A 16,394-nucleotide genomic window follows, 5' to 3' on the forward strand; every position below is an offset into this window, starting at 1 on the left:
GGCAGAGACAATTTTCTCATGTTTGTAAATAGTTATGCTTATACTTTAATTGCCAGCTATACGGTACGTGCAGCATGTTGAGTAGTAATAATTGCAGAGAGCTGAGTTGCTTGCAGCTCCTTGACCTGTAGTGGAAGTTGAAAGAGGACGGGTTAGCTTTAAATTCTGTCACTGGTCGAAGGAGTTTATGTCAGCAGAGGATCATTGCAGTAGTATTAGGTCTGCTGTGTTCTTCCAGTCTCTGTCCATTTCGGGTATTTCCTTCCAAATGCATGGATGGAAATATGCCAGCTCTTTATAGGCAGAAATTCCCCTTCCACTGTTGGAATTCTTTTGTGTAAGTAGTACGTGTGGAGCTTCTTGGGTTGAATTCTTGATTTCTTTTCTAACTTTCCAAAAGCCTGGATTAAGCTTAGACTAATTTGGCTGGCACCTGAAATATTTGGTGCAATTAAGGCTGTATGTGTATTTGTCAGTGTGAAAGAAGATGTAGATGGAAAAATACCTCCCTTGTTGTTTTGAAATGAGACTTGTAGGGAACCTCTGTCAGCTCTTTCCTCTAGATATCCTCAGCCTTTGGAAATGGAGTGAAATTTTTATAGATCATCTTTGCCTGGAGGGTGATTTTTTTCCCTTACCTAAATTTGCTGCTTCCGTTCCAAATAATCTTGGTTTTGTGCAAGAGACTAAATACATACGTGTATGGTAGCAGATATCAGGAAGAGAAGGGGGAAAACCTATTTACTTCTTGATCTTTCACAGGACTTTGCTTGAGGATAACCCAGGTGGAATCATTCTTAGTACTGATGATTACTTTTATAAACATGGACAATACCATTATGATCCCAATTGCTTAGGGGAAGCACATGACTGGAACAGGAAACGAGGTGAGAAATAAATAAGGGATTAGCTTGCTTGTTTACAGTTCAATGCTTGCATGCTCTTTAAAAAGCTGCCTGTCTTGTAATTCCTGTGTCACAGGACAAGCATTTATCCCATCCTAGAAGTATTTTTTAATATGTGTGTGGAAAAAGAATATGAGCAGACTCAGAAGTCATCTGCCCATTGTGTGTTTTGCAATTAAGAATGCCAGTTTCTTTGTCAAAAGATTGTTTTGTCCTCAGATTTCATCATGGTATGTAGTTTGGGTTGTGTCCCATTCCTGTAGTGGTAATCTGTACCATCTCCCAGAAACATTTCTTCTGAGATGAGCCATTATATATGCATATGCAATAAATAATGAGGATGTTGATACAGATAACACTTACACAGACCTTTTCCTGCTCTTGATTATTTTTTCTCTTGAGCACTAAATTGGGCGAATTTAAAACATAACTGTAAGAGCAAGACAGAATAAATTATTTTTTTGTCCGTAATCGGTGTATTTTTTGATAGTAGCTCCCGCTAAATTCACCATTGAACAACTCTTTTTAAGCTTTTATTTGCTAAATTTGAACCATGATCACTCTTCTACTGTCAAATTTCTAACCAGTGGAGAAATGGGTTAATAACAAATGTGTGATTCAATGATAACTTTTATTGTTCAAACGCATTGTAACATAGCTACAAAAACACGATGCTGTATGTCAAAGCTAGTGATTCTAAACATTTCATTACTGTGTATTTAAATTACAATAATTCTTTTGATTTTTCATATTTTATACAGTTTACAGAGTGGACTAATCTTAAGACTGTTATAAAGCCAAGAATTTTGTATGCAACAAAGAAGTCCACTTTAAGGTGATCATGTAGTTTTTTTTTAGTTTAATTTACTGATTGATTAGTCATCTTGGTGCATTTTACATCTGCATTTTCATTCCTTGATTATCATACATTCGTTAATTCAAAAGAATAATGCCATATCTCAGTAGCTTTACATGTGAGGGGGGATTTCTAAAATAAAAGAGGGCCTTGAAACAGATCAAGCTGTGGCAAGAGTTCTTTACACAGTGGTTAAACATTACGGATTATCTACTTTAAAAAATACTACAAATTTAGAGAATTAGTAGAAATGTTACGTATCCACCCTATTATAATGAAATTAACTATAACATATTCTTTTGTACATGTGTGTCTTTCAGCCAAAGAAGCATTTGAAATGAGAATCTCTCCTATAATAATAGACAACACCAACATACAAGCATGGGAGATGAAGCCTTATGTTACTTTGGTTAGTATTACAATTCGATCAATGTGAAAAGGGATTATTGACCAGCATGGCAACAACATATGCTTTAAAATGAGATTGTCTTTCTCAGTCTAGCTGTTATTCCACGAGGAAGTCTGGAGTCAAAAAAAAGTGTTACATGGAATCGTATTACCCAGTGTCACATTCTGTGCGCGTCTTGAGTATTGACCTGGCCTAGTTTCCAAATGACAAAGCCAAGTGCTTTGCACTTGGGAGCAAAAATAAATATTGTTGAGGAAACTGAATTCTGATCCTCTTTTGTAAGATCAGTAAACTTATAAGATACTTGTAAAATATAATCAGCACTAATTAGTAAGAGTGATGTTTGATGCTCCATGAAACTTGAAAACTCAGTCTTAGTTTCATCCTAAATATGAGAGAGGCAGATACTAACTGACCAGCTGGAGGGCTAGAATTATCAAATGTTGCTAGCTTGCTTGAAGTTATGCAGATTTACTTAATAATTTTTATTGAAGTGATGTAATCAAAATAATGCCCCTGCGCTATTTTATGTTAGTAGTGTAGTGACTAAAAGTGACCAGCTTTTATTTAGTACTAAGTAAATGCAATCTACATTTAACTTCCGAAGTTATGTTTAATGATTTAAATAACTTGGTGAACTCTGTTACAGATTTCTCATACTCCAGTTTTCTGGAGCTTCTCACTTTTTCACTTAATCATTTCTAAATGGGCATCAGCACTTTTAGACTCTAGCTCTTATTTTGCTGTTGATCATTAGTCATTTTGGTTGGTAGTTTTAATAATGCTTACCGAACTGCATTATTTTATAAAATTGGTTCTGATTAATAGAATTAATGTATTGGAAGAAATATTGTAAAGTAGATCTGGGATTTCTCCTACCATAGTATAGAAATACATCGGAGTGTAGTATGTAGAACACCTTTTGAGCAGATACTATACATATTCTGTATGGAATGGATTAGTGAACAGTGGGACTTAACACAGATCATTTTTATTAATAAAATTTTTATTTTATTATCCTTGCATTTATTAACAATTGTCAGATTAACAGTTCTTTCATAAATTAAGTCCTCGATTTTGCTGTATACTGAAGTAAACATACAATAAATGTTCTTCCAGGAAGTGCAGGGTTTGGTAAGGTGATAAGAGTTTTTTCTGAAAACAGGATCAGGGAGAAATGACACAGTACTCGCAGTGTTTCTCCTGATTAGACTTTGGGCTCCTTTTCTGTCATGATGAGACTAGACCATATAAGGACCATTGACTTGCAGCCGGCTCAGCTCTGAATCTAAGCAGTGAGCTGTTCTCTGTCTTGGAGAGGCTGTATAGACATGTGCATACTACACCTGGAAAGAGGAGATGTTCTGCAGTCTTGACTCAGAGGAGGTAGAACATTTCAAGGGATGATATAAAACAGTGATTTTTTTTTTCCTGTGATCATGGCACACATTTAATTTTACAGTAAGAGATGCATATACATTTTTTTAAAAATCTCCATTTATATAATCAGAAGTGAAACACTGAACAAAAGTATGTAATTCCAAATGTTTAATTGATTTTGAAAAATACAGAAAACATCTTTAAGGAAGCAGGCTATACATGTTGTGTGTTTTTTCATAGAAATAAGAAATGGGTGATGTGGCTTGTTCTGTTTTATATCTGTTTTATTCAGGCTCAGCAGTTCAAATACAAAGTCATGTTCCGAGAACCAGACAATTGGTGGAAGTTTAAACCAAAAGAACTTGAAAGGTAAGAATGTAAAGGAAAATTTCATATTAGATTGTATATCTTTCACAGTCTGTGAACTATGATTTTTAAAAAGATATCGCTTAGTAGAGTGGCTAGTGAAGTAGCAAGGTATCAGTCAAGATTTTTGCGATAATAAGTAGCTTTTTAATATTTTTTTTTCCTACAATATTAACTTTTTTAGGATTTTATATAAGTTTTTTTTCTGTCACTTTATTCTAATTACATACAAAAGATACTATTAGCAATAGATATGATGTAATGTTTTCATGATTGCAATTCTTTTGCATTTAAGATACAGTGACTCTCCTTTGGGTTCCTGAGGTTGCAAAAATGATGTCAGGTTGGGGCTCTTTTTGCATCAGCTGGTCTGTTGCCTTACTTGAAATGTTTCTGCTGTCGCTGAGTTTAAGGCAATCAGCACCTCATGGCCTGAAGGGGACAAACCCCAGTGCATCATTGTTGTTTACCTCTTCTACACAGTCATAGAGCCATTACTTAGAGCCAAAATAGGCAAGACGTAAACCTTATGTAAGTGAATAATAAGGTAGCTAGAAAATTGGCTGGATACCAGGTTCAAAGGGTATGCTCAGTGGTTCAAAGTCCAAGAGGAGGCTGATGTCCCTTTAGGATGAATACTAGGGCCACTACTATTTAATGTCCTTTTTATGACTTGGATGTTGGGAGAGAGTGCACTCTCAGCAGATTTGCAGATGATACTGAATTGAGCAAGAGTAATTTGTTCAGCCTTAAGAAGAGAACATTAAGGAAGGATCGTATTGTTGTCTTCAGCTACCTTTTGGGAAGTTACAGAGAAGACTAAAAAGATCTCTTTGAGAATTGTGCAGGGATAGGACAAAACAAATATAAGCAAGTTGGAACTTGGGAAATTTTGATTACATAAAACAAAAAAACCCAAAACTTACTTTGAAAGGGTGGTCAGGCACTGAAAGAGGTTGCACAGAGAGTTTGTAGACTTTCAGTCATTAGGGATATTCAAAATTTGACAAGACGGAGCTCTGTGCAACCTGATGTAGCTGTACCTCCTCTGAGTAGGAGGTTGGACTATGTGACCTCCAGAGGTCCCTTTCAACGTAAATTATTTTGTGATTTCATAATATCTGTTGTCATCTGAATTTGCATGCTTAGCTTAAGGTTAGCCACTTTTCAAGTGCAGTAAGGAAGATTTTTTTTTTTTCCTAATAGAGCTTAAATATTTTCTCCTGTACCCTCAATTTCTGTTTTGCCATCCTTGGCAGGATTCACTTGTTCTAGGTAGAACTGCTGCAGAGCACATTGCTAGTTGGTTTTTAACAGAGTTAGTGAAAATTCCTAGCCAAAGGGTGTCCAAAATAATAGGTGAATGGGTTTTCCTCAAGGCTCAAGGAGTTCTTAGTTTAGCAAAACCAGAGAAGGAAGACTGAATTCAGCAATTTTTCGTACCCAGTTTGATATCCTGCATCCCTGTCAGCATCTGATACGGTGTGTTTCTGATACTTATTTGAAGAAGATGCATTATTGGTACAGTTTTAGATTTTAGTATTAAGCGAAACATCCTATTGCAGAACAGGGCCACCAGGTGGGGTGGAGAAGTCAAGTGGAGCTGTGATTTGTCTGAGATTCCCTGTTTGGAATGCCTTAGTGCACTGATACAGAAAGAATCGCTTTGCCCTGGCCCCCTGAATTCTCTGGTTAGTCTTGCTGTAAACTTATTATCATTAAATTGTAATTAAATTTTTCTCTTCTGTCATTGTAATATACAAATCTGAAATGTTTCTTTTTCAATTTTTTTTTTTAATTCATAGACGAAATATTCATGGTGTATCTAAAGAAAAGATCAAAAGAATGTTGGAACGATATGAACACTGCCTTACTATTAGTTCAATATTGGATTCTTCAGTCCCAGACAAATCAGAAGCTGCTGGCTGGAGTGAAAATCCTTGTCAGGAGCAAAGCAATAGGTTAGATTCTTTTACTAGCTTTGTAGTTTCAGATAAAAGGCTAAAAATTCAAACTTCATAGCAACGGAACCTGGATAATGGTGTTGAACAGTGAATGCATTAAAAATTAGTTAAGTAATAAAAAGAAATACACTACATAGTTTTCTTAATTTTTAAGAATTTCAGGATTTCTAGAAATGAGCAGTCAAGGGATCTGGTCAACTTTCCGATGCTTTTTGAAAACCTCCCAGTATGGCTGTGTGTTACTTTTCAATAGGCCAATCTTGATTGACTTTCTCTTATCTTAGAAATGTGCTGTTGGATGTGTGTTGTAGATACAAAACACTTAAAATCTATAAAATGCTTTTCAGAAGAATCCCAAATATGAGCAAATTACTATTTCTGAGTCTGTGTGTTGGTATTAGATGATGTCTTTGTGGTAGACAGTGGATTCTTCATGCAGTAGTAATGAGTTATCTACTTGCTCTTAAGTATATTTAATTTAGACTTGTCTAGATTTAAATTGGTTGTGTACACGACTGTTTTGTAGTGGCTAATCTGAATAATGCTGTATATGCATTATAACGATGCATAAGAAATCAGATTTTATTGTAGTTATTATTTCATTTGTTTTTTGCATGCTTAATGTATTTGAAATGAAGTGGGCACTGATAATTAATGGAATGTAGTTGACTGTGAAAAATGGTGTGACAAGAAATGGCACGTCCTCTCTTAGTTAACTTCCAGACTTTCTTTAGGATTGAGCCATCAGGAGAGGGCAACAGTCATTAAATAAAAGCATATTTACCAGTTTGCTGATCTGAAAGAGGAAATGTCGGGCAGCAGAGTGCTTCAGTACATAACTGAATGCTGGGAATGGGGGAAAATAGACTCCTGAGAAAGTATTCTTAGGCCCATGCTGAAGTAAAAAAGGGATACTTTCCAAGGAAATTTTGATTTGCTTAGCTCCTTCTTTTTTATAAAGGAGTGTTGAGGTTAGGGCTGTAAGTCATCTTAAATTTGTTTTCCTCTCACAAGCGTTCTCCAGGTGGATGATTAATGTCCTAAAAGGTGGTTTCTGGTCTGTAATTTGAAAATATTAAATAGCCGAGCCAAAATTAAAAATGTGCACAAGTGCTTCAAGAAAGTTTGAAATGGGTTTATCTTTCATTCCAATTTGTCTTTCAGAAAGAGAGGGGCACATCCTGATGTAAAGGAAGAAAAACCTTTTGCTTCTCATGTGGAGTCTCTTGAATTAGCAGAAGATGATAAAACTTTTCCCAGTACTTCTCTAACATTAGAAAGTAACTGTGATCCTGAATATTTTCAGAAAGAGGAAAAAGAAATGGGAAGTAACTCAGTGGAACACAATTCTGAGAACAGCACTGTTCAAGATGTCTTGGATGTTTATTTATCAGATTGTGTAGAAGGAGAACTGCCCTTGGAGAAGAAAGAAGAAAAGGGAGAAAAAATAGAAAAAAATACTGACACAGAAATGGATGAGGTTGATGTGACCACGACTGAAGAGACTGTGTGCTTGCATACAGGAGGAGTTGAGGAACACAGTGATGACAACATTCTCAAAGTTCAAACTGAAGTTGAACAATCTGGCGAAATATGTATGGAACCAAAATCTACACAAAGTAGTAACATAGTGGAACCAAGCAGTTCAGCTTTTGACATGTCAGGAAAACCAGAACTACTAAATTTTTTGGGTGACTGGCCTGTAGAACAAACAATGGGACAGAGAGTCAAAAGAGCTAGAAGGCTAGAAAAATCTTCTCTGAAGAGCGATATGGAAGGTAAAATTCCCACTCAGCAGCATCCTGAGTTAGGTAAAGAGCAAGCAGGCCTGCCTGGGACCTGTACTGTTGAAAAAGGACATGAGGAAGAAAATCCAGCCTCTAGCTGTTCCTCTGTTAGTTCAGACAAAGTCACACCAGAATTGCAAATGATAGGACATTGGCCTGTCTCAGGCTCATTAGAACAGAGACAACAAAGGTCAAGGAGAATGAGAAAGACAAGTCTAAATCAGTCTGATGAAGGTAGAAATACTGAAGGTGACATTAGTAGAAATGCTCTTGAGACTGTAGATGTGCTTCGTGGGACACCTGTGAACACTGCAGAGCAACCGGATGGAAAGAGTTTGCATATGCACCAACCTGAAACAGTAGCTAGTGAAACAGCAGCTAGTGAAACAGTAGGTGAGAAAAAAACCCAGCAAAATAAGAGAATGAGGAAACATCACAAATTAGCCCTCACTTTTACAAACAACAGTTTGCCCCATCCCAAAGAAGAGGAACACTTGTCTGTGCTTAACGCAGCAGAAGAGAAACATGACACATGCTCAAGTAGACAAAAAAGTAGCCATTCACAGACTGAATCACAGGACTTTGCTCTCCTGTGGAGGTTAGAAAAGAAGATGCTTTTTCCTGAGACTACCAAAGTATTGCATGGCAGACTGGACGGCTTCAAACCCAAAGACGTAGATAATGCCTCAGATTGTCAGGAAAAAATACCCTATCGAGTTATGTATGATAAAAGTACATTTGTGGAAGAAAGCGAACTTATCAATATTGATGAGTCTGAAAAGCTAAATATGCTATGTAAGCTCTTTGAGTCTGTTTCATTTGAAGCTCTGAAAGATCTGTATGAAAGATGTAACAAAGATATAGACTGGGCCACAGGTCTGCTCTTAGACTCTGATGAAAAGTTATGCAAAGATGTTGATACTGAATGCCTTCAAGTAAGAGAAGCTGAGCCAGTTGTTGCAGACCTTGATTTCAAGGCAAGTACAAACTATGGTGAGAATCTCCTGCAAATAGATTGCAAACAAATGCCACAAATAATTGGGGCTGGTGATATCTCTGAGCCTTCAGAAGACAAGAACTCATCACTGAGCATTGCAGAAAGTAGGGCTACCAAGGCAACTGTGACAGATGCTGGTGTGTCTGACTGGTTGACTGCTACCTCATTGAATGATTTGGTGGTACTGAAAAATTCTGGAGATGCGGCCTCTAGAACTGACGCAGGCAGTGCGGCAGCAGGTATCATTGAGCCATCCGTTTCGGGAAAGAAGAAGATAGAGTCTCAGAGTCCTGTTGAAGAAACTATAAATAAGCCATCAGTCTCCCCACTTGATGCAGGTTTATGTATACCCATGACTTTGCCTCATGGTCCTAACACAACTTCAACCAATTTGAAATTTGAATTAAATAATGAAAGTGACAGTAGCCCTTCCAAAAGCAATGCAGAGAATTCCAAAGTGACTGCTTCATTACTGGAAATGGATTGTGCACCTCTGGTGGGTCCTAGGAGTGGTAAAGAACTGGAGACAGATAAAGAAACCCAGGGGAGTTACAGAGAGATATGTGGTAAAGAAGAAATTGAAACTCCAAGTGGGGATGAAACTAAAGCCAAGATACAAAGCCCTATACCAGCATCACGTGCAGCCTTCAATATAGATTGCCTGGAACTAACATTACCTCCTGAACTGGCACTGCAACTGAAAGAAATATTTGGGCCTGTTGGCATTGATTCAGGTATGGGCATAATTATATCCACATTTTTATGAAAAAACTCAGTTTAGGTAAGAAAACCTTTCTTCCTTTGTCTGTGCTTTTTTCCCTTCTTGCTTGATTTTTAGGGAACAGATTTGCACAATTCCTCATGATACTGCTGTTTGCTTTCGTTAATCCAGAAATGGAACTGAACTAAGTGTGGCAAAAAATATAAATGCAGTAGTGCTACCTTCTGCCTTTGTCTTTTTGTATATGTGCGTACTTTAAAGGCATAAGAAAATATATTGGCTTATTTGCATTTTGAGCCTATATTCAAACTCTGAAGGGATATTAAGATGATGAGGAAGATGCAAATTATGACTGGTTAGGAAAAAAGAAAGAAAAAAGAAAGCTTTAGGCATCAGTTAAATTGGGGAAGGAGATGATGAATGGTTTAGAGAGAAGATAAAGTATGGCTATACTGAGACGAGGAAAACAGACTAGTCTGCTGAGACACTATGATGAAGGAAGCCATAAGCAGCTTGAACATGCATCACAAAAGTTAAAGACTAATAGAAAAAGGAAGAAAAGAAAACACAAGGAATATAGAGCTTGTTTGTTTTCTATCTTTTTTTTTCTTTTTTTTTTCTTTTTTCTCTTTTCTCCTGAAGATTACTTGATGTGAAACCCTGGATATCCGATTTCTTGGTGGGTTTGACTGCTGGCCTCTTTGCCTTCCATGCCTACCTCCTCCAAAAAAAATGTTTGTTTTTGAAAGCAGAAGGGTGTTTTATTTTGTCTGAAATATGCCCTGCCTTTTTATTTGATACATTTGTACTTCTTGCCCTTTTATTTTTGAAAGGGCGAGAAACAATATCAGAAAGATCTTTTAGGGAAAAGATGTATCATTATGATACCATGATAATTCCTGCCGTTTCCTTTAGAGTTAGAGGGCATACTTGGAGTTTGCTTCTCTGAGTTTGTGTGTTTGAAAGGAGGGATGTGACTACTGTTGGGCAGTGGCGAGTCTGTTGTGTTACCTAAAAGCAGTTGCCTGTGGATTGCAATAAAATAGGGGGAATCACAGTTTCACAAATGAAACTGTGGTTGTAAATTAACAGTGGCTTTGTAAAAGAAGGTTCTGCTAGAAAAACGGAAAAAAGGAGGAAAAATGTAGTTGTTCAGGTAGTCATATTTCAACAAGATACAATTAATGTTAACTTGTTTTTTCCTACCCTTTCTGAGTTTTTGAACACCAGATAATGAATTCTGTGTGGAATGCTTTTTATTTTAACTTGGCAGTTGCTGAAGTTTTTTTCAGGAATGACAGTTTGTGCAGAATCTCCAGAATTCAAGTTAATAAGTCTAGGCTACTGTACTTTAATTGCTTAGATAAGGTTTTATAGAATGCTTTAATGAATATATTTTCTTTCTTCCATAAGGATCACTAACTGTTGAGGATTGTGTGGTTCATATTGATCTGAACTTGGCAAGAGTGATTCATGAAAAATGGAAAGAATCTATTCTGGTTAGTAAATTTCTTGCTTATAATATGGTATGGCATGTTTGTGCTTTGTCAGACCATTTGTCTACTTACGTGTTGGTCTAAATGTGTAAGATACAAGTATCTTCGTGAGAACAATGATAACATACAATAGTGGTTTGTAAAACATGTGGAGTATATCAGCATGTCATAATCATAAGAGCTGTTGAAAGACAGTTTAAGAAATGAAGAAACTGTCATGAGTGCCTCATCAGGAAACCAAGATTCATAAAAAAGAAGGATCATAATGCACAATTTCACTACAAGATTGATCAAAAATTCCACTGGCCAAAAATCATTACTGGGTTTTTGACATGTAAGAAGAGTTCTTTTATAAATAGAATCACAGAATCGTTAAGGTTGGAAAAGACCTCTAAGATCATTGAGTCCAACCATCACCCCAACACCACCATGCCCATTAAACCGTGTCCCTAAGTGCCTCATCTACACGTCTTTAAAATACTTCCAGGGATGGTGACTCAACCACTTCCCTGGGCAGCCTGTTCCAAGGCCTGACCACTCTTTCAGTAAAGAAATTTCTCCTAATGTCCAGTCTAAACTTCCCTTGGCGCAACTTGAGGCCATTTCCTCTCGTGCTATCACTAGTTACTTGGGAGAAGAGACCAACACCCACCTCACCACAGCCTCCTTTCAGGTAGCTGTAGAGCGCAATGAGGTCTCCCCTGAGTCTCCTCTTCTCCAGACTAAACAACCCCAGTTCCTCAGCCACTCCTCATAAGACTTGTGTTCCAGGCCCTTCACCAGCTTTGTTGCCCTTCTCTGGACACGCTCCAGCACCTCCATGTCCTTCTTGTAGTGAGGGGCCCAAAACTGAACACAGTGTTCGAGGTGCGGCCTCACCAGTGCCGAGTACAGGGGCACGATCACCTACTCCTAGGGCTACTCCCTACTCCTGCTGGCCACACTAGTTCTAATACAGGCCAGGATGCCGTTGGCCTTCTTGGCCACCTGGGCACACTGCCGGCTCATGTTCAGCCGGCTGTCAGTCAGCACCCCCAGGTCCTTTTCCTCTGGGCAGCTTTCCAGCCACTCTTCCCCAAGCCTGTAGCGTTGCCTGGGGTTGTTGTGGCCGAAGTGCAGGACCCGACACTTGGCCTTGTTGAACCTCATACAGTTGGCCTCGGCCCATCGATCCAGCCTGTCCAGGTCCCTCTGCAGAGCCTTCCTACCCTCGAGCAGATCAACACTCCCGCCCAGCTTGGTGTCATCTGCAAACTTACTGAGGGAGCACTCGATCCCCTCATCCAGATCATTGATAAAGATATTGAACAGGACCGGCCCCAGTACTGAGCCCTGGGGAACACCGCTCGTGACCGGCCGCCAACTGGATTTAACTCCGTTCACCACAACTCTCTGGGCTCGGCCGTCCAGCCAGTTTTTTACCCAGCGAAGAGTGCAAATGTCTAGGCTGTGAGCCGCCAGCTTCTCTAGGAGAATGGTGTGGGAGACAGTGTCAAAGGCTTTCCTGAAGTCCATGTAGACCACATCCACAGCCCTTCCCTCATCCCCTAGGAGGGTCACCTGGTCATAGAAGGAGATCAGGTTGGTCAAGCAGGACCTGCCTTCCATGAACCCGTGCTGGCTGGGCCTAATCCCCTGGTTGTCCCGGACATGCCTTGTGAGCGCCCTCAAGATGAACCGCTCCATGATCTTCCCGGGTACCAAGGTCAGGCTGACAGGCCTGTAGTTCCCCAGATCCTCCTTCCGGCCCTTCCTGTAGATGGGCATCACATTGGCAAGCCTTCAGTTGTCCGGGACCTCCCTGGCTAACCAGGACTGCTGGTAAATGATGGAGAGCGGCTCGGCAAGCTCCTCCACCAGCTCCCTCAGTACCCTCGGGTGGATCCCATCCGGCCCCATAGACTTGCGAGCGTCCAGGTGGCGTAGCAGGTCGTTAACTGCTTCCTCTTGGGTTATGGGGGGTTTATCCTGCTCGCTGTCCCTGTCTTCCAGCTCAGGGGGCTGAGTACCCTGAGGATAACTGCTCTGACTATTAAAGACTGAGGCAAAGAAGGCGTTAAGTACCTCAGCCTTTTCCTCGTCCTCAGTGGCAACGTTCCCCCCCCCAGCATCCAATAGAGGATGGAGATTCTCCTTGGCTCTCTTTTTGTCGTTAATATATTTGTAAAAGCATTTTTTGTTGTCTCTCACGACAGTGGCCAGGCTGAGTTCTAGCCGGGCTTTTGCCGTTCTAATTTCCTCTCTGCATGACCTAACGAGATCCCTGTACCCTTCTTGAGTTGCCTGCCCCTTCTTCCACAAGTGATAAACTCTCCTTTTTTTTCCTGAGTCCCAGCCAGAGCTCCCCGTTCAGCCAGGCCGGTCGTCTTCCCCATCCGTTCTTCTTGCGGCACATGGGGACAGCCCGCTCCTGCGCCTTTAAGACTTCCTTCTTGAAGAACGTCCAGCCTTCCTGGACCCCTTTGCCCTTCAGGACTGTCTCTCAAGGGACCCTCTCGACCAGTGTCCTGAGCAGGCCAAAGTCCGCCCTCTGGAAGTCCATGGTAGCGGTTTTGCTGGCCCCCCTCCTTACTTCACCAAGAATCGAGAATTCTATCATTTCATGGTCGCTAAGCCCAAGCCGGCCTCCGACCACCACATCTCCCACCAGTCCTTCTCTGTTTGTGAACAGCAGGTCAAGCGAGGCACCTCCCCTGGTAGGCTCACTTACCGGCTGCGTCAGGAAGTTCTCTTCCACACCTCCTTGACTGTTTCCTCTCTGACGTGTTGTATTTCCAGCAGACTAATTATGTATAAAAAACACGTACATTAATTGAGAAGAGTTCTGTAACCTCCGTTCCTTCATAGCCTTATGAAACTCGGAATGCTTTTTGGCAAAATTTTTGTTTGTTTTATTTAATGAAAGTTATGAAGTCTTAGCAGTGGGGCATGTTCCTCTAGTTTGATGTGTTTTCAGAAAGATAGTTCTATCTTTTAAACTTCACTTCGTAATTATTTTTCTTAAATATATTTCTTGTAAAATATCCAATCTTTGAGAAATACTATGAGACATTTTGAAGCTGGTTTACTTAGAAACTAACACTTGCAAAGTTTCACTGCAAAATTTATAGCTTACTTATTACATTGATGGTTTTACTATTTTTATTTTATTTTATTATTTTTTAGAAACGTCAGAGGAGAGATGAATCGTGTAAGTTGTCTGCAGAAGGTGTGTTACGTATTTCTCTTAATTGTAAAAAATACTTCAGTCAGGTTGCAAATATTCTGTCTATTGAAAAATGATGGATTCATTTATTAAGCTAAGCCCTTGGTTCTGTTTACGATTTTCTTACGGAGGTGTGGGGGGAAAAAGAAGTTAGTTATAAGCAGAATCACTAGTCCCAAGTAGATGCGACCAAAAATCATTTTATGCACTTCAGAGAACTTAAAGAGAAGCTCTGGCTGTTTGGTAGGACTTCTGTAATCTCTGTGGCAAGAAAAGGTGCGGCCAGAGAATTACTAGCAAAATAAGATTTCTGCAGGTGAGGGAAGGAGGTCAGGACTACAACATTCACACGTTGTTGTCCTGGTCAGAGGAATTGATTGTAGCAGGAGGATATATGTCCTTGTTCAAAAAGTGTTAAAATCTCTAGCAATCTAGTTTTCATTCAGCTCCCAGAAGAAATGTCAGTCTACAGCAGAACCCCCCTACTCTTGCATGGGACCTGGGTGAAGACTTGGATTGCAATGTGGGTCTCCACTCAAATGACCAAACAGTGCTGTTAGCATTACTCATAGAAGTGTAAAACCAGATCGTTAAGCATCTGTCCTTAAATTGTAGAGGAAAGGCAGGTAAACATGTGAACACATGAGTCAATAATTCTCTTATAAAAGCAAACAAACCTCCCCACTTAATGTATGTGCAAGGTAGTTTACAGCTGTGAGATATGTTTTGGCACTTGAAAATTTGGTGAGGGAATCTGATGGTTTTGCTTTTGTTTTATAAATTAGATAAAGATGATCAGACAGTCTTTGGAAAATAGAAGTGAGGAAGGTGAAAACAATGTGTTGTTTCTGTTTTAGCATTAATAATATTGTTTTTACAAAACCCAAATCATCTAGGTTGAAAAACTTATCTTAATTATTTTGGCTTTGCTTGTATAAATAAGCTAATAATTGTTTTATTTGTCACCTCATTTTTATTGCTTTTGAAGGTCCTACTGTGATTCAGCAGATAGATACAGATGACTCAGAAATGCTGTTATCTCTGAATGCAGACAATAAAATACAGAAGAAAAAAATGAGTTGGGTTTCAGGCTCATCTAATGACATACAGACTAAAAAACCAGACACATCAGACGTTTTTCCTTTTATGGATCACTGGAATGCTCAGATTCAGAAAGTTTCTCTCAGACAAATAATTTCCGAAGAAATAGCTATGCAGGAGAAACAGGATCTGGTATGGATAGCACCAGTTTTTTACGCAGTTTAAATTCGTTACTGTTAATGAAGCAGAATATGTCTTATCTGGTGACTCATCTTTGTGCTGCTGATTACAGCCTGAATTCGTGAGACAAATGCATGCCAATTAGTATTGTTGATTACTGTGATACAGGAGTTTGCTTGTGGTAGATGTTTGTGTTTTAAAAATTAAATCTCATTTTAAAATGTAATATTTTGATTGTTTCACAAACAGATCATGGTGTGTTTCACTATACAGGTTAGCATTTGTGTTTGGTTGACTTGTTTTTTGATTGCTTACCTAAAAACAAAGATCAGTGTGATTTCCCACACTTTTTATTGGGAAAATGATATCAAAAAAAGTTCTTAATTAGCTCCATGCCTTGTTTGTTTAGAAGTGGATTGAATTGATTTTAATATTTTTTGTAAGGAGAACCCACAACATTCCTAACAGATGAGACATTAAAAGAAGTACTTGAGGTTAATCTCAAACAGATTTCTGTACCCACTTGTCAGAAAATAGTAATTTTTCGAAGGATTTTTATTAATACTGTATCTTCCACACAGTTCCCATACCCTGTCTGGTTGGCATGTGCATAATACTGCCCTCTACGGCCTGGCAGTTGTTCAGAACAGGCATTTTTAATTGGTAATTGTCTCTGATAAGGAGCTGTCCTAAAAAAGAGGAGCTTTGTATGGTATAGAAAGTTGGGTGGATTAGCCTGTACTTTGAAAGAATGGCTTGTGGATTCTTTCTTTGAACTGCATGTATGTGGCTTCCTGATAATAACAACTGTGATGTCCGTAGCTTTTTTTTCAGTTTGGATTCATGAAGCTTGGCTTTGTTTTGACGACCTTTTTTTTTGTTTGTTTTTAAATCTGAGTATTGGAATGATCAGTCCAATTTCTTCTGGGCTATAATTATGTTTTCTTCTCAGCATGACTTCACAAATATGAGTATTTATTACAGCTTCAGAAACACCAAAACAAAATTGTTTACACTGTTTAATAATAAAATGTTGTTTCAACCCCAGGCCCTCAATATAGAGCAGAGAGGTGGACTTTGCACAAGC

The 16,394-nt window shown here is 39.0% G+C and overlaps 1 protein-coding gene across 3 annotated transcripts in view; it reads left to right on the forward strand.

Annotated features, from left to right (window-relative positions):
- The window catches only part of N4BP2 (NEDD4 binding protein 2), a 52,277-nt gene that overhangs the window by 23,545 nt on the left and 12,338 nt on the right, over window positions 1-16,394 (forward strand). Inside the window, exons 7-14 of one of the 3 annotated variants that reach the window (XM_075148971.1) lie at window positions 763-887; window positions 2,082-2,170; window positions 3,843-3,919; window positions 5,722-5,877; window positions 7,045-9,398; window positions 10,799-10,884; window positions 14,047-14,089; window positions 15,075-15,319. In XM_075148971.1, the coding sequence (XP_075005072.1) occupies window positions 763-887; window positions 2,082-2,170; window positions 3,843-3,919; window positions 5,722-5,877; window positions 7,045-9,398; window positions 10,799-10,884; window positions 14,047-14,089; window positions 15,075-15,319 (3,175 nt within the window). The remainder of the gene's footprint in view (window positions 1-762; window positions 888-2,081; window positions 2,171-3,842; window positions 3,920-5,721; window positions 5,878-7,044; window positions 9,399-10,798; window positions 10,885-14,046; window positions 14,090-15,074; window positions 15,320-16,394) is intronic. The other 2 variants (XR_012673486.1, XR_012673487.1) reach the window with 2 other exon arrangements.

The sequence above is a fragment of the Calonectris borealis genome, chromosome 4 (assembly GCF_964195595.1).
Source record: "Calonectris borealis chromosome 4, bCalBor7.hap1.2, whole genome shotgun sequence".
Lineage (NCBI taxonomy): Eukaryota > Metazoa > Chordata > Aves > Procellariiformes > Procellariidae > Calonectris > Calonectris borealis.